General features: G+C 56.8%; 1 protein-coding gene across 3 annotated transcripts in view; it reads left to right on the top strand.

The window, feature by feature from the left end:
- Nucleotides 1–23709, top strand: part of SLCO3A1 (solute carrier organic anion transporter family member 3A1) — a 241280-nt gene that overhangs the window by 159414 nt on the left and 58157 nt on the right. For all 3 annotated transcript variants that reach the window (XM_016151673.2, XM_016151674.2, XM_016151672.2), the window contains exons 4-5: nucleotides 4868–5131; nucleotides 19385–19549. In XM_016151673.2, coding sequence (XP_016007159.2) covers nucleotides 4868–5131; nucleotides 19385–19549 — 429 coding nt within the window. The remainder of the gene's footprint in view (nucleotides 1–4867; nucleotides 5132–19384; nucleotides 19550–23709) is intronic.

A 23709-nucleotide genomic window follows, 5' to 3' on the forward strand; every position in this document is an offset into this window, starting at 1 on the left:
TGTCTCGGAACGGAAGGATGCCTTGTGACTGTCTTTTGTCTCGCGTCCGGAGGCACAGCTCCGCACCAGCAGAGGGCAGGAGAAGGCAACTTATCCCGCGAGGGAGCCAGCCACAGAACTCTGTAGTTCCCCGCAGTTTTTATTGTTCTCAACCTTGTGACTGAAACTTGTTCTGTCTGTGAGTGGTTTGGGGCTGTATTTTGAGCATGGGGTTCTCAGTTGTTTGAGGGGTGACCCTCCCCTAGCTCTTCCTCACCAGCTAAGGCAGAGCCCCCCTCTTTCAGACTGTCCAAACTCTGGGAGTGTGTCCTTAAGCACGAGTGTGCAGAGGCCATGCACACAGCCACTTGGTTTCAGAACGAGTCACCTAAGACATCAGCTCACCCACAGCTGCGGGGGTGCAGCCCAGGCCTGCCCGTCCGGCCCCAAACCCAGCCGCTTGCTCCCCAGAAGCCACCCCGGAAATGGAGCCGGAAGGCGGCCCCTTCCGCGGCGGGGGCCTTTGGGAGGCGGTGCAGACTCATCCTGAGGCGCGCGACCACCACGCGGTGTTGGTGGCTGGCAGACTGTGTGTCCGTCCATTTGCTTCCCGAGTAAGGTCGACAGGCTGCAGGGACCCGCCTGCCACTCCAGGGCTGGCCGCTGTCACCGATTCGTTCTTCTCGGACTACTTAGCCCAGCGGCTGGCGTCCCAAGTGTCCCCCGCTGCCCTCCACCCTCGGCCCCTTCCCGTCTCCGCTTTCCAATTAGCTCTGTATCTTAACGATGCTCTTGGAATTCTTGGGTCCCAGAGCAAAAGTTTCCTCAAAATAGGTTAGAGAAATAGGTAAATGGCCTTCCCAGCGAGCCGTAGCTTCACTTACCCGTCGGAATGGCCCAAGAACGAGGAGTTAACGTCCTTGTTTTGCTTCGATTCGTCCTCCTCGTGGTCCAGGGTATCCTCATGGGTCGTTCGGTTGGTTGGTTTCAAGCTGGTTCAACCCTATTTCCGGGGACTTTTCTTTCCAACTTGTAATGATAATGGTCCTCGGAAATGAGAGGAAGGCTCCATCCCACATGTTTACGTGACCTTCAGCAGAGAGAGCAGTCGTCCGCCCAAAGCTTGCCGAACTTACCCAGCCGAACCACAGAAACACTCTGAATGTCAGATTCCAACATGTGTTGCAGGACGCGGCAGGGTTAGGAAAAAATGGATCTTGCAAAACGGGACCCTTCCAAGCCTGCCGCCCCCTGAGCCAGGCAGGCCCAGGCCGTGCCCCACGGCCAGCGGCCGCGTCCGGCGTGGTGACCCAGTGCGGGGTTCTCCGTGCTCCACCTCCGCTCCCGCTCAGCCATCTGTCCCGAGTGCCCGGAACGACCGAGGGGTGGGCAGGAGGCCGGAGGGAGCCCCGCCAGGCCTCTCACAGAGGGCCCTGGGGGCGCCACCCCTGGGGTCCTGGCCGCGCCCCGTTCTTTTCAACATCTTTCTTCATCGCTGGTTCTGGTTCCCCTGGTGGTTCGACACAGCTACGTCCACGAGACGGATTGGAGGTGCAGTCGTGTTTTTAAGACCAAGATCCCAACCGGAAGCAATTTGAAAAGAAAAGTGAAGAGGTTTTCACGCCTCGTTCCAAACTTCACCTAAAACGATACTTTTGCTGTTCCGAGCCTGCCTAGGGCCACTGTGACTAACGAGCATGAATTTTTATTCCCTAAGCCTTTTGTATCAGTCAGGGTAGGCGAGGTTCTGCTGCGGTAACAAACACTCCCCCGAAGCCGAGTGACTTCGAATACGAAAGGTTTATTTCTTGCTCGTGCTGTTTGCCCGAAGCAGGTCAGCGGGGACCTCTTGCTCATCGTAGCTTCTCAAGCACCAGCTTAGGAGGGCTTCCCACATTTCCGTGGTCAGGCCTTGGAACACAGCGCAGCGAGCGGCACAGCAGCTCGCACGTTCCTACCCGCACACAGAAGTGACGTGGCACGTGTCCCCTGCCCGCATCTCATGGGAGGGGGGACGACAGCGGCAAGTGACGCCTGGCTTCACGGCGAGGGAGGCGTGGCCCTCCACGTCCTCGGAGACGGACCCCAGACGCAGACGTCCATGCTCCCGCCACGCCACCCTTTGCCAGCCAGCGTGGGCGACTCCCCGTCAGCCTCGATCATACCGGAGCAGCTGTCTGCCGAGCCAGCTCGCCAAAATGCCTCATAAACACGCCGTTCACTGGGGAGATGGGCAGAGAAGGGACGTCCTGAGAAAAGACGGTCCTCAGACTGGGTTCCAGCATTGCTTGCTCTCCCAAAAACGACCAAAATACCAAGGCTGACACTTGGTTCGCTAAGCCCACCCCGTCCGGCGGGCAGCGTGCGCCAGAGCCTCCTGGTTTCTTCCCAGCATGCTATTCCTCTCCCTGCTGCAGGGCTCTGTGTGCTTGAAACAGAGAAAAATACATACATCAGTTCTGACACGGGTCCCGTGCTCTACCCCGTCTCGGGAACTGTGAGCAAACGCCGGCTTTCCGCGCACACGCAGGCACCTCGGGGAGCGAGTTGACACAGCCACGTAAACAGCCACGTCCCCCACGGCAGCCCCTCCGCCCGGGATATCGTCCCCCACGCAGAAGGGAGTCGCTAGCTTCCCAGCTGCAACATGACCCTACGTGCCACTCATTTTGGTCCCTCAAACAGCTGCCAGGATTTCCGTGTCGACTGGCGCCCAGCCGGCAGCTCCCGGTCGCCCCTGCCGGGGCCCGTAGACAATGGAGGGGAATGCCGGGGCTTCCTTCCGCCGTCTTTTGTCTTCCTTCATTGCTTGGCAGTGGGTGAAGGAAGACTCGCGGTCAGTGGCCGGGGAGAATGTTCCCGCTCAGCTGCCCAAGGCAGTCCTACTCTTTTTATCCTTTCTTATTTGCATAAAGATGCTTTTCAGATCACCTCCTGTCTTTCCAAGCCACCCTCTTTTTAAAAATAAAATAAAATAAAAATCTTAATCTCAAAATTCTGGTTCATATAAAAGCATACCTAAAAGTATAAATTATAGGAGCTGCTGTGTACAAAAAGCCTACTGTGTGTCGGGTGATTTTCGCTCACTGCCTCGCCCTTGGAGGTCATCTGTATTTTGCTGTTGATGAAACTAAGTAAGGCTCAGGAAGGGTCAGGCGCTTGCCCAGGATCACGTGCTCATAAGGGGCGGAGCCCGGATACAGCATCAAGCCCCCCGAAGCTCACACACACGTGGTCCTCTCCAGCGTGCAGCTCTGCGGAAACACCTGGCCCATCGCTGTGTCCTGGTTATTGCTTTCTGCAGGACAGAGGGCAGCAGTGTTCCAAATGCTGACCTCCCGCCTGCCCGTGGAGCTGGTGGTCTCAGGCTTATTGCACAAAGCTCAGGAGTCGGCCATGTACCGAGGGGCCTCCAGGGAGCCCAAAACAAGGTCCAGCCAATCAAGAGGGCCCTCCAGTGTAGCAGAGGGGTAACAAGCATGGTCCTGGGCATCTGGATGCTCGTGCTCCATCTTTAACTCTGTGGACGAGGGCGAGGTCCCTAACGTGTCTAAGCCTCGATTTCTTTAGCTCTATAAAGTAGGGATCATAAAAAGACTCTGTAGGACTGTGGGAAGGTCTAACCAGAACGGTTAAGAACGCACTCTGCATATGGCCCGGTGCAGAGGAAGCCCTCGGTGAATGACAGCAGGCATTGTCTTCAGTGTTAGCCAAAGAGTCTTCAGGGAGAGCCTTTTACGAACGGCGGTCATCTGGTGTTTGCGGTCATTTTTCTTCCAAGTCTGTCCATCCATCTGGTCCAAGCTTTCAGCCTTGTTAATTCTTAGCTCATATTCAATGGCCCAGGTCTCCAAGAATTTCCTTCCAGGCTCTAGGGGCATGCGATCATTGTCAAAGAGACACTTCTAAGCAGCTCATCTAGGGGTGCTGCTAGGAAAAAGAATTGTGGAGAGGAGGGGGAAAAACCCACCGAAGGATAAGCCGTAGTCTATGTCTCTGTGACGGCAGCTGACAAGTCAAAAGAAATAACGGCACGAGACCGCCAAACCACACGCGCACTGCCTTTAAACGCGTAAGCTGGCTGCAAAGCTCGCCAGTAGAGGGATGGCCCCAAACCACAGGCCGCCGCCGAGGTGCGAGTGACCCGTCCACTCACAGCCTGGAAACAGGACTCGAGCCGTAAATACGAAGCTCGCATCGATTAAGTGCTCATACAGGTGCCAGGAGCCCTCGTGAGCACTTTGTGACCAGGATGCCGCGTTTCGTCTTCCCAAGCACCTGACGGGGTTAAGAACAGTGCTGGGCAGAGCCGTCAGCTGAGGCGCAGCGTTCAGACCGCGGGGCTGAGGTCACAGACTGAGCAGCGGGCAGGGTTTCAGCCCACGAATCCCGGCTCTCGACTTCTGTTCCGTGCCGCCGCCGATGACCTGTGACACCGATTTAAGACAGGGAGCGGGGTGTCGAACGGGATGTCCGATGAGCTGCTTTGGGGGTCGGGGTGGGGTACGAGTGAGTACACCTACTGAAAACATAACATGTACCCTTGAGGGGTACATGTTACTGTTTTCTCGTGTTTCTGTTAGCACACCTTGGCAGCGCTGCCAAACCAGCCAGTCCGTTTCAGTCCAAATTCAGAGGGTGTCTGGCTTCTCGCAGACTGATACAAGCACAGGGTAGACGAGAAAATTAAGGAAGGAAAGCGATCGGCCTTCAGCTTTGGCGGAAACAGAAGGGCCGACCTGGAGGACGGGCTGCTTTGCCCGGCACCCAGTCCCCGCTGCCCCAGGCCCTTTGCAGAGCCCTCGGCCCATCCGTTCCCCCTACCGAACAAGCTCAGCCAGATCCCGGCCCCGCCCCCGCCTGCTAACTCCACCCCCTCTGATTGCAGGCAACCTGGACATCACTCCGGACGACCCCCGCTGGATCGGAGCCTGGTGGGGTGGCTTCCTGCTCTGCGGTGCCTTACTCTTCTTCTCTTCCCTCTTGATGTTCGGGTTTCCACAGTCTCTGCCCCCACACTCAGACCCCGCCATGGAGAGCGAGCAGGCCATGCTCCCCGAAAGAGAGTACGAGAGACCCAAGCCCAGCAACGGGGTCCTGAGGCACCCCCTGGAGCCAGACAGCAGTGCCTCCTGCTTCCAGCAGCTGAGAGGTGAGGACGCCTCATCTGGGGGAGGCCAGAGTGCTGGGGGGATTGAGGGCAGTGGGGTGAAGGGTGGCACTCAAACCTGGGTGCTGGGGGTCGTGAGACGGAGTCGTCTGTGTTTTGCGTGACTCGCTTCTCCAGGCTCGTGCTTAGCTTATTTCTGAGAATTCAGTGTCCTGATGATAAAAGCAAAGTCGCTGCTGCTGAGGGAAGGGGCAGCCGACTGCTCTCCCCAGCGGAGGCCCCAGTGGCTAACGTAGCACGCGGGGTACACTAAATATAAGTGTCTGCGGAAGCAAGAGGCGGGAGAGGGGAGGGGCACCGAGGCGTTTCATAGACGCCCGTGTAGGCCACTCACAAGCGCCTGGCAGCAGCAAAGGACTTTTGAAGTTCGCCCCCCTTGCCCGACACAGGCATTCTTAAAAAACCGCTTCCGAAGGATGCTCCTTTAGGTTAGCTCGGTCCTTCCATCCTCCGTGGGAAAGATGAGAGGCGTGTTCTTTCTGGAAAGAAGTGTTAGCTCAGTCTTGATGACAGAGTCACACTTCAGAGTGCTGCAGAGTGCTCGCAGTCATCTCTGAAAGGAAGAAAGGCATCTTCTCTGAGACGACGGTGAAGTACAATGATGCCCAACGAGAATGCGAGAAGCCTCCCCCCGCCCCGGCCCGGCCCACGCCCACCCCCGTCAGCCCCGTGTTCAGCACATTTGGTCTTTTAAAAGCGAGGAAAAGAACAGCGCAGCCTCAGAAGCTGCTTCTGTCTCTCTCTCTCTCTCTCTTTCTCACATACACACACACACACACACACACGCACCCACTGTGAGGTTCATACTGTGCTCCGTAGCTCGCAGGACCCTGATGTCAGGTCCCTTGAAGAGCTGGCTGCATTTTTCCGATGAGCGGGAGCGAGACCGGCGCTGCTGATCCGCCAGGTGCCTGCGGAGGGAGAAGGGTGGACGGTCACCTCTTTGCAGGGACACGGGCTCCCAGCCAGGCAGGCCCGCGGCGCTCGGTGAGGAATCTGGCGAAAAAATGTGTCTCCCGCGCCTCCTTCCTGGAGAAGCGGAGGGGATGGGAGGGGGGCCGGCGGGGGGCGCCTCGGCCCGCCGTGAGCCCAGGTCGCCGGTCTCCTCTTGCCCGGCCCCGCGACCGTTGACTTCGCCACGCTTCACGTCCACACGTGCAGAGTCGTGACGCCACTCCCACGCGGCAGTGCGCTCGGGAGCGTTAGGGCGGCACCCAGAGGAGACGGCCGACAGCGCCCGTCAGCCCGCGAGGAGGTCACAGCACTTGCGCTGATTCCCGAAAGGGGCGAATTTCGTAACCGAGCGTCGGGTCTGCCCCGGTGTTTGCGATGGCGTCTCCCCAAGGCCGGGATGTGAAATTACTCGGGAGAGGTCTCAGGATCCGTCTCGCTGAGTTCCAGCAGACGTCAGTACATGGCCACATGGGATGTGTCCTCTGAGCTGGTTTCGGCTTGGACCCCCCCCCCCCCAGGAGGATGTGCTTAATGAAGGAGGTCCCCAAACAAGTCCACTTCAGCAGAGGGTGATGCCTGCCACTCCCCTGACGGCACAGCCGGCCACGTTGTCCCGGGAACCAGACCCACGGGCATGAATGGGGCTGGCACGGGAGGGGGCCTTGTGAGGGAACACGGAGGCCCCGGGCAGGGGACAGGCTTTCTAGGTCTTTTCCCGTCCCGCGATGACGGCCCTGCCGACTATGGCTCTGGTGGCAGGCGCTACCCACCGGTAACCTCTCGCCCTTCATCTCTGGGTACACAAGGATGAAACAGAGCGTGGGGACAGCCTGGCCAGCCAGCGAGGCCAGCCCCGTGCGGCGAGAGGCCCGGCAGAGGGTCCGGAAATGCGGGGACGGGCCAGGAAGACCTCAGTCTTAAGGGCTGTCGCCACTGCAGGATTCTCGGGTCGCGACTCAGTTGCTCATTACCTCGGTTGTTCGATTCAGTCAGGATTTACTGAGACCCCACTGGCCCCCAGTGGCGCGGCTGGTGATGCGAGGCGGCTGACATCCTGCAGCTCGTGTCGCAGAGGGCAGAGGCCGTGCCTTGATGGGGGGCGTGTGCTGGCCTGCGGAGGGCAGAGGCCATGCCGTGACGGGGGGAGCATGGGGCGTGTGCTGGCCGTGCCGACGAGCACTCAGTTGGGGAGACTCGCCTGAGGCTCACTAGACCCCAGGTGATCATAGCTTGTGACCTGTGTGCACGTGCGCTCCACTTTTGACGATGAACGACTTTTAGTTCAGAATTAGCAGTTCCCTGAGGCCGTAGGTCCCGTAACAGACCTAAAGGACGTCCCTGCAGCAGAGGAAGGCAGTCTCTCCAGAAGGGCCCACAGGAGCCGTAGCATGCTGGCGCGAGCTGTTGCACTCGTAAATAGGTCTTGCACGCGCCAGCACACGGAGAGGGAGGGGGTCGCCGTGGTTTCCGCCCTGCATCGTTCCATGTGCGATAGCGTTCTTGCCACATGGGCATTTCTACCCGAAGAGCCACACGGTGCTCAGTCTGCTGCTCCCAAACTCACCCGCCTTGCAGCCTCCGAGGCCCAGGGGTCCCCACGCCGCGTGCTGCGTACTCATGGGTGCAGATAAGCTCAGCAGCACTGCACACAGCAGAGGAATTAACATTCCTCCAAAAATCTAGATGATGACATTTTCCCGCGTTCCTTTTGCGCTCGCGAGTGAGTTTCTTCCTCAGCCATCGGTCTTCGTGCCCTGCCGTGCTCTGCAGATAGCGGAGGTCCCCGAAGTGAGCGGCGTTGCCTCAAGAGCACCCCCTCCCTCCCCCTCGCTGCCGGGACGGAGGTGGTCTGCCCTGCACCTGCAAGAGCAGGTGGGGCCGCTCACCTGGGGCCAGGTTCAGCTCAGCCGCGTCCTAACCGTGCAGCCTTGGCCAAGTCGTTTAACTCTCTTTGACTCTAACACGGTGTCGGGGTGAATCTTCGCAGCCGCTGTGTGAGGTCGGTGTTACTTTTCCCAGTGTGGAGATGAGGAAGCTCAGCTCTGGGGATGTAGGAGTCTTGGGCTCCACGGTTCACTTTTCAGGCACGCTCCCCAAAAAGTGGGCTTCGAGGGTCTGTCTGCAGCAAAGTCACTTATCCGTTGGCTTTGCAGCTCTTACCAGAGGTAGAGACGGAAGGCCCAGAGTCTTGGTCCAGAACTGTGCGGAGAGCTGCCACTCTGTACGTCTCGCTCAGCCCAGAAGTCCCCATCTGACCATGTCTGTCACATAAGCATTTCGCAAAGGCAGGCGGATCTGTTATACCCCAGTGTCCTCCAGGTGGGAGTCTGCAAATCTAAGACACGTTTTTGTACCTCGGCTACCTCCCCTGCATGCTGGCTCTGACGCCCCGTATCCCTGGCCTTGTTCCTCAGACGCCCCAGAATGTTTGCTGGCTCACCTCCCAGGACACGTCTCGGCCCCCCACTTCCCTCCTCTCGTGTCCAGCACTGCGTCCGCGTCTCCCCTTTCCTACGCCATGTGGGGCCCAGGACCACACCTGGGGTGGCCTCCCCAGCCGAGAAGCTCAGAATTTGCAGAATGCTCTGCGAAAGGCCAGACCCAGCGTGAGTGAGGAAGGAATTCAGGGGCTGCGATGAGAAGGACACACAGGTCCGCCACCAGCGGGTGTGTTAAATCTCACGCCCGTAGTCTTGCGTTCCGTTGGACATTGTCTCGGGTGTGCCCCGCAGGGAGGGACCTCGATGGTCGTCACCCAGGCCCCTTCTGGAGCCACGCGTCCCCCCACCTTCCCCATCATGCCCTGCGCGCGGTTCCTGGAGCAGGCTCTGCTCTGTCACTGGCCGGCACCCCCTCCCGCCTCGGTCCCCACCATGCCAGGAAGCCCGCCCCCACCTCACGCATCCCCTCGGGGCTCAGCCGCGCTCCTGTCGTGCACACTGACCCTGCAGGGCGCCTGGCGCCCCGCTTCGGGGTGCCTCCCAGTGTCCCCATCTGCCCAAGGCTTGTGGGCTGTCCAAGGATGACGGTCTTATCATCGTTTTGTTTCCACTGCAGAGCACAGTGCCTGGCACGTAGGTGATCCCGGTTGCGTGAATGAATGAATGACGCGTGAATGAATGAACGATGCATGGATGAATGAATGAATGAATGCACACTTTCTTGCCAGCGTGCCTGCACATGTGCGTACACACTCACACACAAGCACTATCATATTTAATCTCCAACCCTGTAAGGCATCGGTACCATTTGACAACTAAGGAAGGAAATCGAGGCTTAGGCAGTGAAAGGAAAGGTGTTTGAGCCCTGGCCAGGGCCCTAGTGCCCATCTGCTTAACCACGGCGTGATGAGGCACCTGCCGGCAGTCAACCGACTCTCTCTTAAAGAAGCCACGGCCTCAGCAGGTGCTCACTGACTTTTCAGCAGAGTGTGCTGAAACTCTGGCTCTCCCTGAAACAATGGGTCTTCTCCCCGGGGCTGCATCCTAAAAGGGAGGGAAGAACCTGCTCCCCACCAGCCTCGCAGGCCAGTCCTGACCCTCCCCACGGGCTCTCTAGCTGGAGGAGTGGAACTGCACGGGAGGTGTACAGCCTGAAGGCAGAGCCCTGCCTTTGATCCCCGGGAGAGCAGAGCCATCAAACGCTGAGCATTCTGTGTCCGCGCTTCCGCTGACTGCCAAGTAGCCTCTTCCCGCACTCACTGGGTGACAGCGGGGGACAGAGCCGGCGGGGTGGGGGTGGGGCCTCGGGCTCAGAGTCTGACAAACCAGCCCCGAAGTGTGGAAGGCGGTTTATGACCTCGAAAGCACTTGTCGGGTCCCCCGCACTTGGTCCGGCTGAGGAGACGGGGGTTACTCATCACACCCTCACTGGGACCGCGGGGACTGGACCCAGGCCTCGGGACTGAATCCTGAGCTCTTCCCACCTCCCGCATCAGGCGGCAGAGGCAGAGCCCCAAACACAGCCGCCTGGCCCTGTGACGCCCCGCCCCTCCAGCCCCGCCCCTCCAGCCCCGCCCCTCCAGCCCCGCCCCTCCAGCCCCGCCCCTCCAGCCCCGCCCCTCCAGCCCCGCCCCTCCAGCCCCGCCCCTCCAGCCCCGCCCCTCCAGCCCCGCCCCTCCAGCCCCGCCTCAGGTCCATCGCCTGCCGCCCACCCGTCCCGCCCACGCCAGCCTCCCCTCGCCGGCCTCCTCGCGCTCCGCGCTCCCCACCCAGGCTTGCTCCTTCCCCAGGACTTTGCTGCACCTGCCCGGATGCTTCTGTTAGAATGCTGATCCCATCTTAAAGCATCAGCTCACACGGTTTCCCCAAGGACGTTGTCCTGCCCTCCTGACCCTCCTCTGCAAGGCATGTCACTCACCGCCCCCCAGTCCTGATGTCCCCTTCACACGAGGGATTGTTCAGTTAGTCCATCAGCTCCACGAGGGGTCTGCCTCGGGTTCGCCCAGGCCCTCGGAGGCAGGTCTCAGCACGGAGTTTTCAAACGGAGGGATCGGCGGCTGGCTGGGCACGCACTGCCCGGCCCAGCGCAGTTTGCTGCGTTCCTTAAAGCTGCCCTCACCCGAGCCCCCTCCCAGAGTATTGGCCTCTTGTTTGACCCATCCAGAGATGCAGGCTTGGCAGGTGCGCCACCTGTGTGAGTACCACTGCTGGCCCACAGGTGGCGCTCCACCTAGGGCGCCTGGCCTCCGAACTGCAGAGGCCTGGCCAGCCGGTCCCTCAGGCTGACTCACGCCCTGTGTGGCTTCACCTCCCCGTCTTCCTGGCCGGTGTTTCGCGCCCTCACCCCCAGCCCTCCGCTCGTTAGCGGCCCCCCACGCGTGTTGGCCTGGCCGGGAGACCCAGCTCACGGCTTTGTCTTCTGCATCTCTGCCTCCTCCACCCTCTGCCAGCTCGCAGTCGGTTTCTGCTGCATTTTTCTTAATTAGGGGCCTGTGCCTTTCGGCATCACGTTACTGTGAGAAGCCTGGTGATCTGAGGGTCCTTGTTCTGCGGGCTGAACGGCTGAGTGTTTTTTTCATCCTGCGATTTGTCTTCAGAAGTGTGCTCTCTCCTCGCGTGGATGTCTCGTTCACATCTTCTTTCTCGAGTCTGTGACTCTCTGTCCTCACGAACCCTGGGCCTCAGACGCCACCATGTCTGTCGCAGGAGTCACTGTTGCAGGCTCTCAGGAAGCAGATCGGTCAGTGGCCTTGTGGCGTTTTTAGCAGTGTCGATGGAGGGCGTGCTGAGGGCCACATCCACGAATAAGCCACGGGTCTTCCTCTCAAGTGACCTCAGCAAAGCACCTGAGATGGCACACGCTTGAGCACATAGCACAATGCCTGGCACGCTGTGGATACCCCGCGAGGATTCTTGAAGGAAGGAAGGAAGGAAATAACGAGAAGGCAGCATTTCCCCCTGAGAGTTTCCCCCTGAGGGAACACGGGTCCTCTGAGATGCTCAGGGAGAAAACAAATCAAGCACAACAAGGCCGGCAGACAGAGGGAGGGAGTGGGTACAGAGCCGAGCAAGTTGGGGAAACTGTCTGCACACAGTCTGGTCCTCTCGGAGATTTATGCATTGCCTTCGAGTATCAAAGGCTCGGACAAGGCCGAGGACACCTGGTTGGCTTTGTTTTCCTCCATGTGACCACCGAACTCTTACGCACGTCTACTCAGTCTGGGCACTTAGGAAACGTTGCAGGAATACGGGTTAGGGGATGAGGATTGCGGAAGGTTCCAGGGGGGGTGCCGAGTCCACAGAGGGGGGACTCAAAGACAGGGTGTGTTATTTCTTCCTGATCTGGAAGGATGAGCAGAACCCTGAGGATGGAGGGAGGAGGAAGGCTTCCAGGTGTGTGTGGCGGGGGGTGGGGGGGTAGGTTTGAGCTGAGGCAGGGGATGGACGTGCCCAGATGTGGGCGAGGGAGAGATATCTGTTTTGGGGGAATAGGACTTCTAGAGGTCGTACTGGAAGGCACGCTGGCGTTAGCCGCCACACCCAGCAGAGCTGGTGTCCGACGCTGCCCACCAAGGCCTTGGTGAAATTGGGAATGAGTCACCAAGGGCTTTCTCCTTGCCCTTCTAAATGGTCTGGAATTTTGTTTATGGGCCATTGTTTCCCAGCTGGGGGTTTGAGTCAGCCTCACTTGTGCGGTTTCGTGAGACATACCCGTGTGTGAGCTGGGAGCCCTCCAGAAATTCTGATTCCGTGAGTTTGCGGGGTGGGTGTTCAGGTATCTGATGTCTTTATGAGAATCACGGGTAATTCTAAATGAGCTTCCAGTTGCAAACAAAGGCCAGAGGTGGTGGGATCCTTCGGTGGGTTTCCACGTCAGAGCTGGGCCTCCAGCAGTTGCATATAAGATAAAATAGAGGGGGACCCACTCACAAAGTAAGCTTGGAGCACTCTTAAGGTTCTTGGAGGTTCACAGTGACATTGGCATATTAAAGGCTCTGAGAAGGCCTGCAGTAAACCCAACACTTCAGGAATTATTATTAGCGTTTAGGAAGCCTGGGCTTAGAGGCAGGCGTTAAGGTCACCTGGGGTGTTTTACCTTATCTTTTCTGAACATCTCTGTTTCCCTCTGCCAGGAGTGAATGCTCCCAGCATGAGCGTTTTCCTGCATGCCAATGTTGCCAGCCCTGCATTTAGCCCTGCATTCTAATGTTGATGAGGAGCTGTAGGAACTTAACCCTTGTCTGTATGGATCAGCCTATGGTAAAATTGGTTTCCTGACGCGTCATTTCACAAAAGTTGTAGGACTTCGCGATGGCATTAAGTGAGGGCTTGCTGTACTAGGGCTGTGTTACTACTTGCCCGTTACCTCGCTGTGGACGGACAAACGGAAGCCATGCGGCTCCTTCTGTCAAAGCTGGCAGTGCGAGGGGGTGCCTGGCGTGGAAAGGGGGTGGGGGGCAAGCTCATGGCAGCAGCAAGGTCACAGTGTGTCACAGTGTATCACAGTGGAGCCCGAAGCCGCGGGTCCGGGCAGGCCTCCCCTGCCACCAGGACGTCCCCCCACCCCAAGGGAATGCTTGAAATCATCGCTGGAAATGAGCGTATCAGCTAATAATTCCCCTCCCGTCACGGCCCATGAACCCGTGGAGTGTCACTAGCGGTGTGATCAAAGATCGGTCTCCGCTGTCACAGTCAATGTTCTTTAGAGACTGTGACAGTTCCAGACCTGGGTCCTCGTTCGTTCGTTTTGGATCCTTTAAGCCACCCGGCCGTCGCGAAGTGTCCACTGTCACCGGGCTGAGTCTGGGGACAGAGCTGCCACCTCCCTGCCCCCAGCGCCTCCTCGGGTGCAGGAGGCAGGGGACCCAGGCGAGGGTGACTGGGCTGGGCAGGCGGGCGCACTGGGCAGGTGGGAGCCGTCTGGGTGGCCGCTGAACATGCGCCCTGTGCCCAGCGACCCAGTCCCTCCTGTGACTCCCTCTGGGAGCCTTGGCTTCGCTCCAGGGCCTTCATCCCGGCATGTCTCACGGTCTCGTTATTGCTTCCTTCTTCTCTCATTTGTCTTCGGTCCTGACGTGAGGACTAAACCCAGCCCCCTCCACCTCCGTCCTCTGCTGCTCACGAGCCCCGAGTGTTGGAAGTGCTTCGCGGTGACTCTCCTCTCAGCAAAACCTAATTTTCTGTCGATTCCAGCCCCCCACCCAGAAGCTGGAAGATTTAGGGGTGCAGGCAGACCTGAGTTCAGATCCACCCTCCTCCGCTTCTCATTTTGCATTCTGGGATGGGGGAGGGAGGTGGGCCTAGCTTCTCAAGGAAGCCCTGGGTCTCGTGTATGTAAAGTGGGGATGGTAAGACCCCCTTGGGCTGTCATAGTTGTGAGTTCAGTGTAAACCCTTAGCGTGGTGCCCGGCAACGCTGGTCACCGGCAAGCTCTGGCTGTCATCACGGAGCACTTGCATATACTGGCTCCATCCGCCCTTCTTGGGAGCGTTAACCGTGGTGTATTGACAGCAATATCATTAAAGAACATGGAAGTCAGGGCCCATTTCAATAGAGACTAAAGGCAGAAATACCTTGAGTCAAGTTCAGTGTAGCTGAGCCCCGCAGTGAGTGCTGCCCGTGGCTCCTCTGATTTCCCTGACAACAGACAGAGACTTGGGACTCCTGCCCCATGGCGTGCTGCGTGGTCTCTGCAGTGAGGGGGTCTCCTTGGCAAGCCCTGGGCTCTAGCGGTGGCTCCCGGGCACCCCGCTCGCCCGCCGCGGTCTCTTCCCTAACTCCGCCTTCTCCCCACGCCTGCTCACACGGAGGCATTCCCACAGCTCCAAGCCTCCCTCCCTCACGTGGCCAAGGGTTCCTTCTGCTCTAGGAATTGTGACCATTCTCATCGAGCTCTCGCCTGTGTGCCAGAGGCACTCGGCCCCGTGGTTCACATACACAGGTCTCATTTCTTCTCCGAGGCAATCCGCGTGCAGGACGGTGTGTTCCGGCCACCCCTGCTGCTCCGTCTTGAAGCCAGAATGCAAATCCCAGGGACCTGGCTTCTTAGTCCGGGTTCTGAGCCATTATTTCACACATCCTCGCTCAGTAAAACCTTTGCTGTGTATAAAGTTCCTCCCGTTTAGATTCTGCCATCCTTTATTTTATTTGTCTCCATTCCTGTTGTACCTCTCCAGCTTTTAAAAAAAAACATGCGCTAAGCCCCAAACCCAAAGTCATGCCAGACTCGGTCACTCTGTACAGCCCCAGTGGGGAGTGTCTATCGTTTCTAAGAGTGAGCTGCATCCTTGATTTCCAGCTCCTCTGAGAGCCCAGGCCGGGTGAGAGCGGCGGTTGCGAGCGTGACCTGAGTCAGCAGGTGCCAGGGTTTGAGTTTCTGCTGTGCTCCCCAAACCTCGTGGGGCCGCTCTCGGTCTCAGTGTCCTCGTCCGGGGGGTTTCAATCATCCCAGAATCGCAGGTAGGTAGGTCGTGAGGATTCCATGAGATGCTGCGTAAGCGAGTGGAAAGGCACCGGGCTGTGCCCTGTTTCCGTGAGCCCTCGGGACCTTCCCGAACCTGCCGTTCCCCGTCCTGGAGGACAAACTCCAAGACGTCTCCGTTGGAGTTTCCCTAGAGGCCTCTCCCCTGCTGCCGTTCCCAAGTTTGTACCCTCCTGCTGGTGACAGTATTGTCCTCCCAGGGAGAGGTGAAAAGTTTTCCCCAGCCCGCGAGACTGCGTGCTGCCTGCCCCCCACCCCAGCTGCATTAGCAGGTGGGCAGCACATGGCGAAGGGAGACCGCAGGTGCTCAGTGGCCTGGTGCGGGTTCGGGTTGCTGTTTTCTATGGATCTGAAACACCTCATTAGCTACTGCCTCCTTGAAACATTAGAATTTTATGGACTTAGCAATCCGTGTGGATGAAAAAGCTTGATGAAGCTCATTAATAGCCCTTTGCACGTTGGGGCTTTGGAGGGCAAGATGAACCTTCGAGAGGGAGTCTTCTTTCGAGAGTGCTACAAGTCAGTAAATCCCTGGGAGGGACAGAGCTGAAGGCAAGCGGAAGCTGTCATTTCTGGCGGCCGATCAGCTTGATCGTGGCCAAAAAAGAATGTTCTTCATGCAAATAAGGCCCACTGAGGTTTCCCTGGGCACTAAGACAAATGACCCTCAAACGTAATGATTTTCACATCTAATTCAAGGCGAAATTAATCGTTAGATATGAAGACGAAAGCAGGCAGGCCCCATCTGAACAAGAATCCTTCCAACCAAAGTGGAATTACCTCTGGAATAACATAAATTAAAACGCTTGCTGGAGTATGAAAGCGTCCCATTAACTGGAGTCACCTTGATTGAGAAGGGCTCTCCCCATCACCCTGAAAAACCGTGATGGCCATGATCAAAGACACAGAGACGCCAGGGCCCAAGGAGATAACGACGTCCAACTCCGGTCCGCATGGGCGTCCCTTCTGAGCCAGAGAACAGTTTCTCGTCGGCGGACGCTCGGCAGCAGGGTCATTTGTGAGCGTGTGTGGCCGTGGTGCATTCTTCACCTGGCCGTCCAACAAAGGAAATGGAGCCAGCCCACCACAAAAGGCTGGCAGAGGATCCTTTTTCTGGAATGTCCCCAGCCCGCCTGTTGATCGCTTCCAGCATTTAGATAACTTAATTCCAAAAGAGCACAGGGGTCGAGCCAAAGTGTCGTCACCCGCCAAAGCACGAACAGCCAGAACGTCTGGATTCATTCATCCCCAGGAGGCGCTGCAGTCTCCAGATGCGACCCATAATTCTCTCTCGACAGTGTGAAGTTCTGTGACATTGTCAGCTGGTCCCTTGTCACAGGTACAATACACCACCACATTGTGCCACACACTGCGTAGCAAGTCCGCCTTCACTCATTAGCAGTAATTTATGGTGATGGCGTCTTAACATCCGAGGGATTTTCGTATGCGAAGACAGATACTTACCTCAACACCCTCTGCTTCTGTCTAATTTATTCATCTTCTATATTTTTTAAACAATCCGCATTTTTAAACAAATATTCCTCTAAATATTTGTGCAGTACTTAAAAAAAATATGTGCTTAACGAAGGAAAATGACCCAACTTTTAAACATAGATTTCTCAATATAAACACTTGTAGACATTTATTTGAAATGACATTTCCAAAAAAGTCAGATTATCATAAACATTTGAAACCCTATAAAAAAACAAACACTCACACGAAGGCCAGTAAAGCAAGATATAATGTCTGAGGACCGCTGATTTTAGGTGGCTTTCTAACCATTTTTGTTCTCATTCATACCTTTTTTCCAATTTTTTTTTTTCGTGGCATGAATTTATTTAATCCAAGAGTTGCTTTCCTAAGTTTTTAGTAATTTTACAGGAAACGACCAGAGAGAATCGCTGAGGCCGCCCGCTCCGGGCATCGTCTGCTTGTTTCTCGGGTGGGATGTCGGATGGGTTTGCTCAGCCCTTCCTTTCTTTCCTTCCTTCCTTCTTTCCTTCCTTCCTGTCACCTGGCTCAGGTCAGAGCCGAGTTTCTTTTATTATGTTCAAGGACCCTAAGTTCCTGGCTTTTATATAGATTTTCATTTTTTGGAGCTTGGCGTCTTTCCCCAGATTGATAGATGTTAAGTTCTGTGAGTCTGCCGGTCCCCGACCCATGGTTCTGTCACCCTTATTTATTGAGCTTGTCTGTTCATGTTATTAAAACCTCGCGTGTCCTCTATTATCATTTTATTCTAATTCGATGGGCCATTTAGAGGTTCCATCTCCTAGGAGATGAGATTGCGCCCGTGTAATTAGCTCTTTCCTTTAGGATGGCTGGCTAATTCATCACCTGGGAAGGCAGCGTTGGACTCCCCGATCGCGTGTTTGTTTTGTACGACCACGGCACCGGTTTGTTTTTCCCAGACTTGGAATGGTACTCGCTTCCTCTGGGACTAAGTTTTACCTTTTCCTTTTCCAAAGGTGGAAACAAGTCCACCACACGCGAAACATTCTGCCTTACGAGTACAGCAGAATAGAGGTCCCTAACTTTAGTCGCTGGCACACTACTCTTACAAACGTTGGCCTTCTGTGCTCACCACTGGTACCCTTATTTGCATAAGGCATCTCTATAAGTAACTTTAAATCTACTCGTTTTAAGCTCGCATGGTCTTAAGCTGTGATAGCCACGAAACCTCACATTTGAGGTACCAGTTATAGTTCAGTGGCAGTGTTGTAAGTACACTTTAAAATGTTGACATGATGGGGCTGTCCTGGTACCCACAGAGCCCCCTTGCGTGCTCCCAACAAGCGTCGTCACACCGTGGTTAAGGACACTCACTGGCCATCGACCCACATACCAAGGATTTTAATCACCGGAAATATCCAGATAATATGATGACTTTTAAAGGATTGGGGGTGGGGGAATTTCCCATTCTTAAAAGCAACCATATCCTGGGAAACCTTAGTGATTTATGCAACCACATGCTTTAGGATAAATGGAAGACAGTAAAATGCGATCGACGTGCACGAGCTCAGCAAGACCTGCATGCTGGCTCTGGTGGCACGTAAAGTGGTGACAAACCACGTTTGCACCAACCATCACCTGAGCGCTGAGCCCCGGGGCTGGGTGGGCAGCTTCAACGTTGGATGGGGGGATGAGGAAATTGTATGTGGAGCAGAGGTCTGGGGGCGGGGCTGAGGTCTGGGGCGGGGCCGAGGTCTGGGGGCGGGGCCGAGGTCTGGGGGCGAGGCTAAGGTCTGGGGTGGGGCTAAGGTTTGGGGGCGGGGCCGAGGTCTGGGGGCGGGGCCGAGGTCTGGGGGCGGGGCCGAGATCTGGGGGCGAGGCTAAGGTCTGGGGTGGGGCTAAGGTTTGGGGGCGGGGCCGAGGTCTGGGGGCGGAGCGTTCCAGGGGAGGGGAGAGCCCTGGCACAGGGTCCTGGGTCCCGGTGACATAGGTGCGGGGGAGGAACAGCGCCGGCCGGCGGGGTTGGACTGGAGCGGGGTCAGGCCGTGGGGGTCAGTGTGGTCAGATCACGAGGGGCAGACCACAGGCCGTCACCAGTGTTGGCCACGTTGAAGTTTGGACCAGGAGAGTGATTCGAGCTGATCCCTTGGGCTGCTGCTGCGTAGGAAATGGTGACATTGGACCCAGAGTCAAAACTCAGAGCTAGTCAGGGCGTTCTGGTATTCCCCCAAGTGAGAGCCCATGGCTGCTGCGCTGGCCAGCAGGGTGCCTGTGAAGGGGTGACGAGAAGGAAGGGGTGAATAGAAGGAAGGGGTGCTGGGTTTTATATATTAATAAAGAGAGAATCACACTAGAATTTCATTTCTTTCTTGAAACTTAAAATTGAATATATTTTCTTAACAGACATATACAGTTGTAGCTATTCATCACGAGTATTTCGATATATACACATACACACACATACATATGTAACATACATATACACAACAAACACATACTTAGATATAATGATAGAGCATAGTTACACATTTACAATTCATAACATATAATTAAGTTATAGTTTCCCTTTTGAGGAACAAACCTCGAAACTTCTTTTTTTGGATGGAAATAAGTCGTGATCCTTTATAAGATACGTCAATGTTTCTAGTCAACTGTAAGAAAAGGCATAGTTTACTCCTGTTTTAGTAGCTGTCAGTTTCTTTGGCAAAATATCGGCCTCCATTTTGCAGACGGCATTTTTATAATTACGGGTCACTTACAGGTCACAGGTTTTGGCCTGAGTGGCCGGGTGACACCCGACGCTGTTCACTGATCCAAGGGGAAGTGTGCCCAGAAGGGGCCTTGAGGGCGGAAGGCGCGGGGATGCAGCGTGCGTGAGCATGGCCCCCCGCTTCTCTCTCCCTGCAGTGATCCCCAAGGTCACCAAGCACCTGCTCTCCAACCCCGTGTTCACCTGCATCATCCTGGCCGCCTGCATGGAGATCGCCGTGGTGGCCGGCTTCGCGGCCTTCTTGGGGAAGTACCTGGAGCAGCAGTTCAACCTCACCACCTCTTCTGCCAACCAGCTGCTCGGTGAGTCTGTGCCTCAGTGCCCCGTGGACGGCGGCGGGGGGCTGCCGTGCTTGCAGTAAATGCTGCAAGAATGTACTGAGCCGTCCCCCCTCCCCCTGCTACTCAGGGTCCAGACTTACTGCCCCCCTCGCAACATACGCATATGGTCCTCGTGCAGAAATAGTCTCCAGGTAAGATCAGCCCACCTGAGGCAATCGCTAAAGGTGCATGATAATAAAGAACTGAGATATGAAATGCACACAGGAGGCCAGAGAGTCTGTCGATTGTTGCGAACTGGAGAATTGGGGTGCGGGGCGGGGGGAGATACGGTGAAGGAAGAGGGACATCGAGATGGATCTTGACTAAAAAAAAAAAAAAAAGCGAGGACATTCTCGGCAGCACGAAACCATGGTCAGCGAGCGTAGGGCTGGGAAGCCGTACACGCCCTGCCCTTCCTCATGCCCACGACGGGTGTCACTGACGGATGGTGACGCTCGTCCCCGAGCTCATGCGGGGTCTTACCATCCTGCTCGTCCGCAGCAGTGTCACGTGCGTGAGGAAAGTGGTCTCGCGGCAGGTGACGGAGAACAAAGACGCCCCAGTTTCTGGCTGAAAAGCTGGAAGCGGCAGAGAAGGATCGGGTCTGCGGGGAAGACGAGCCGAGCTCTGAAGCTGCCGATGGGGAGACGCCCTCGGTGCATCCACGGGACGGTCCCGCATGTGGCAGGGGCCTCAGGGAGACGTGGGTCAGCCACGGGGGCTGCATCAGCGTGTATGGACGGTCGTCGAGGATCGGGGTGGACTGTGCTTAGGGAGAATGCGTAGGATCTGAAAAGGAGGGGTGAGCTAGAGGAGGCCGTAGTAGCAGCCAGGACGTCCTTCGGCCAGCAGAAGGGGTTTGCAGGAGAAGGAACGTGCGTGGACAGCCCGCGACGGAAGAGCTCGCCTCTTCCGAAAACGCAGAGAAAGAGAGCGACGTGAGGGTGGCCACTGGAGTGTGGCAGGGCCAGCCAGCCCCGCGGAATTCTCCGTCATGGAGTCAGGTCCGCACCGCGAGAGGTGGCTGAGGTGCCGTTTCCTTACCTCCTCCTTTGCCGCTTCCTGCTGCTTCTCAAAACAAGCGCAAAGGTGCCGACCCGCGATGACAGTCATCAGGGAAAGGCACGTTGACACCACAAAGAGACACAATGCATCCCCCAGACCGACGGCGCCGGCGTCGGTAAGGATGGGGAGCCGCCGGAATGCGGAGGGGCGCCAGGCCTTCGAAGAGTCCTAGGCGGTGCCTGTTCGAGCTGAGCAGGCACCCAACAGGAAGTCGCGCTTGGGTCTGCTTGTTGCCATACGCATCTGTGACAGTATTCGGAGAAGCTCCGTGAGAAATAGCCCCAGACCGGAAGCAACCTGCCTACCTGTCGACAGCAGACCAGGTGGGTGATACCGTGTTCACACAGTGGCCCGTCACGCAGCGTGAGAAAGCAAGGGCTTTGACACACACCTCAAGGCCGTCGAATCTGAGGAGAGTTGAAGGACGTCGGACACGAAAGAATGTGTATTTACCTGAGTTAAAGAGAGAGAACGTGTACTCGGAGTGATAGGGCCGGCACGGTGGTCGTTTTTGGAGGGGCCTCCTGAGCCGCTGGATAGACATGTTTTAAGCCTGATCTGAGTTATGGTTTCGGGGGTGGATCCAGAGGCAACCGGTCAGGGGCTATTCCCTTCAGCTCTGGCGCTTCGTGGGACATAATCCATGCCATTTAAAACAAATCGAAGCCCTACCACAGTCATGTGACCAGATCATAGCTTTCCTCTCTGGGAACCGTTCGGGTAGCATAAGGCTTATTTGTTTTTCTGTTTTGCTAATAACTCTTTACCATCCACTGTTTTATAAGTTCCTTCTCAGAGTTATTAACAAAACGCAACCAGCCCCGTAATATCCGTCTTGACGGAGATAGGGCGAACGGATCTCTGTGATTGAAGCTACCGCCTCTACGTCGTGCCTGGCATCGCCCGGGCTTTACCCTTCGGCGCCTGAAGAGTTTCTCTCTCGCCTCCCGACTGCATTGCTGCTGCTCCTTACGGGTTGATTACACGTGCGCGGCTGCTTCGACATCGGGGCTGTCTTCTGTTCAAGCTCAGACGCCTCCGTTTTTTACCGACAAACAAATCAATAGTCTTCAGGGCAGAAAGTCCGAAAAACAGTCTCGCCTTCTCACACCTGTTTGCTTCCGAGTGATTGCTGTCTGTTAGCGCACCTGGCAGGGGAGGCAGGTTCGGGGGTGGGGGGTTGGGTGGGGGGAGTCCATCCATCAGTGCGGCAGGCACCAAGCCTGCCCTCTCCCTGTGCCCTGCCCAAGGCACCTCTAATCAACGTGGACCCTGGAGGGCTTGTTGTGAGAGAGGCGGGCAGTGGGTCTTCAGGGCACGAAGAGGCACCAGGAGCAAAAGGCAAGGCTTGCGTATCAGCCCCGGGCTCTGGGCCACCCAGGAAGTCCTCGGCCAATGGGGCACAGTTCAGAAGAGATGATTCAGGGGCCAATGGCACTGATTTATGCGTGAAGATAAAAGGACTCAATCTGCATAGGTTAGCGTGATGAGGCTGGAGCGTCAGCCTCACGCACTTCAGGGAGGGAGAGGGGGCTGGCGGTGGCTTGGGAGCCCGTGATTGCCATAGTTACCGGCATCGCCGGGTGACGCGCCCACTGTCTCTCTCAGGACATGAAGCAACACACCGGTCGGCCGCTGTCGCGAGCAGGTCAGCACCAGGGCTCACTCAGAGGCCCAGTCCGCCCACCGTCTGCCTCCTCCCCGAGATCGTTCTCGAGTGCCCGCTCTGCTCCGCGGCGGGCACAGGGATCGAGCTGGACTGGGCAGGGTGGAAGGAGTTATTCTCCCCGGGGAAGCTGCGGCTTAGGAGGGAGAGAAGGAATAAGAAACAGGAAAACCGAAAACACACAGGGCAGCTTCCGATAGGAGGGGGAGCCACGGAAGTCATAAAAATCAGTGCAGGCAGCGATAGGGAGCCCCAGAGTGGGTGCAGGGGCCGCCGTCGACGGGGCAGTCGGGGAAGGCCGCTCCGAAGAGAGTAGGGAGCAGCCAACCAAGCAGAGGAGAGAGAACGTTCTAGCAGAAGGAACAGTAAGTGCCAGGCCTTCATGCCTGCGCGGGTTTGGCCAGCTCCAGGGAGGGGAAGGAGGAGAAATGGGCCTGGTTAGGGAGCCACGGGACACGCGGTCAGGGCGGAGAGGCACCGTGGGGAGGAACCAAGCAGAGCTGTTCGCGAGTGTCAGACAGTGCGAGAGACAGGGGTGCGTGTGTGTGTGCACGTGCACACGCGCTTGTGTGTGTGTGTGTGTTTCAAGGGGCTGTTCTCTTGCACGGCTCAGCCTCCCTGGTCATATTTTTCCTACCTTAATTTTGAAATTATTTTGCCTTTCCTTGTACCTAGCGTAGGCTGATCGATGCAGTCGACTGACCTAGAGGTCTGTTGATTGGCAAGGAGGAGGCAGCCGATGCTGGAAAATTGGCCGCGCGCGTTCAGCCCGCAGGATAAATGGCACTGTAATTTTAAAGCTGAGTGTTAGATGAAGTCGAGTCGGAACAGAGCAAAACCAGACAGGAGAGACTGGAAGCCTGGGATGGAGCCCTTCGCCCCTCCGAAAATCTCAGGAGTCTCCGAGCATCGGAAATAAACTAAAACAGATAGCTCTGTTTATAAGAGCGGGGGAAAAAATTGATGCCAGTTACTCAGGAAGAGCCACCACATGTCGTATTGATTTGAGAGATGCTGCTCCCTGCGCGGTCCCAGAGCTGGTTACCTCGCTGTCTCCACGGGCTGCTGAGACCGTTGCTGGAACAGTCTCCAGGCCCTCCCTCCAAGCCCTCCTTGCCCAAGGAGGAGAAAGCCCCCAAATGGTCTTGAGTCCCCTTCCCACGGCACCTCGAACAATGCGCGGAGAGCACGTCACTGCTCCTTGACAGTTACTTTGCCAAAATGCGCGTGCTGCTCCCCAGCCCGCCTTGCCCCCTGGCTGCCCCCACACCGGCTGCAAGTGCTTCCTCTGGGGGGTGGGGGGCCCGCACTTAGCACGAGAGGCGAATGCACTTAGACCCCAAGGAGCTGAGTTCTTACACGTCCATCTCCCTCAGCTTCCTGCGAGCTCGTGGAGGGCAGAGCTGGGGCC

Source organism: Rousettus aegyptiacus, unplaced genomic scaffold, assembly GCF_014176215.1.
Source record: "Rousettus aegyptiacus isolate mRouAeg1 unplaced genomic scaffold, mRouAeg1.p scaffold_m13_p_14, whole genome shotgun sequence".
In the NCBI taxonomy this organism is placed as follows: domain Eukaryota; kingdom Metazoa; phylum Chordata; class Mammalia; order Chiroptera; family Pteropodidae; genus Rousettus; species Rousettus aegyptiacus.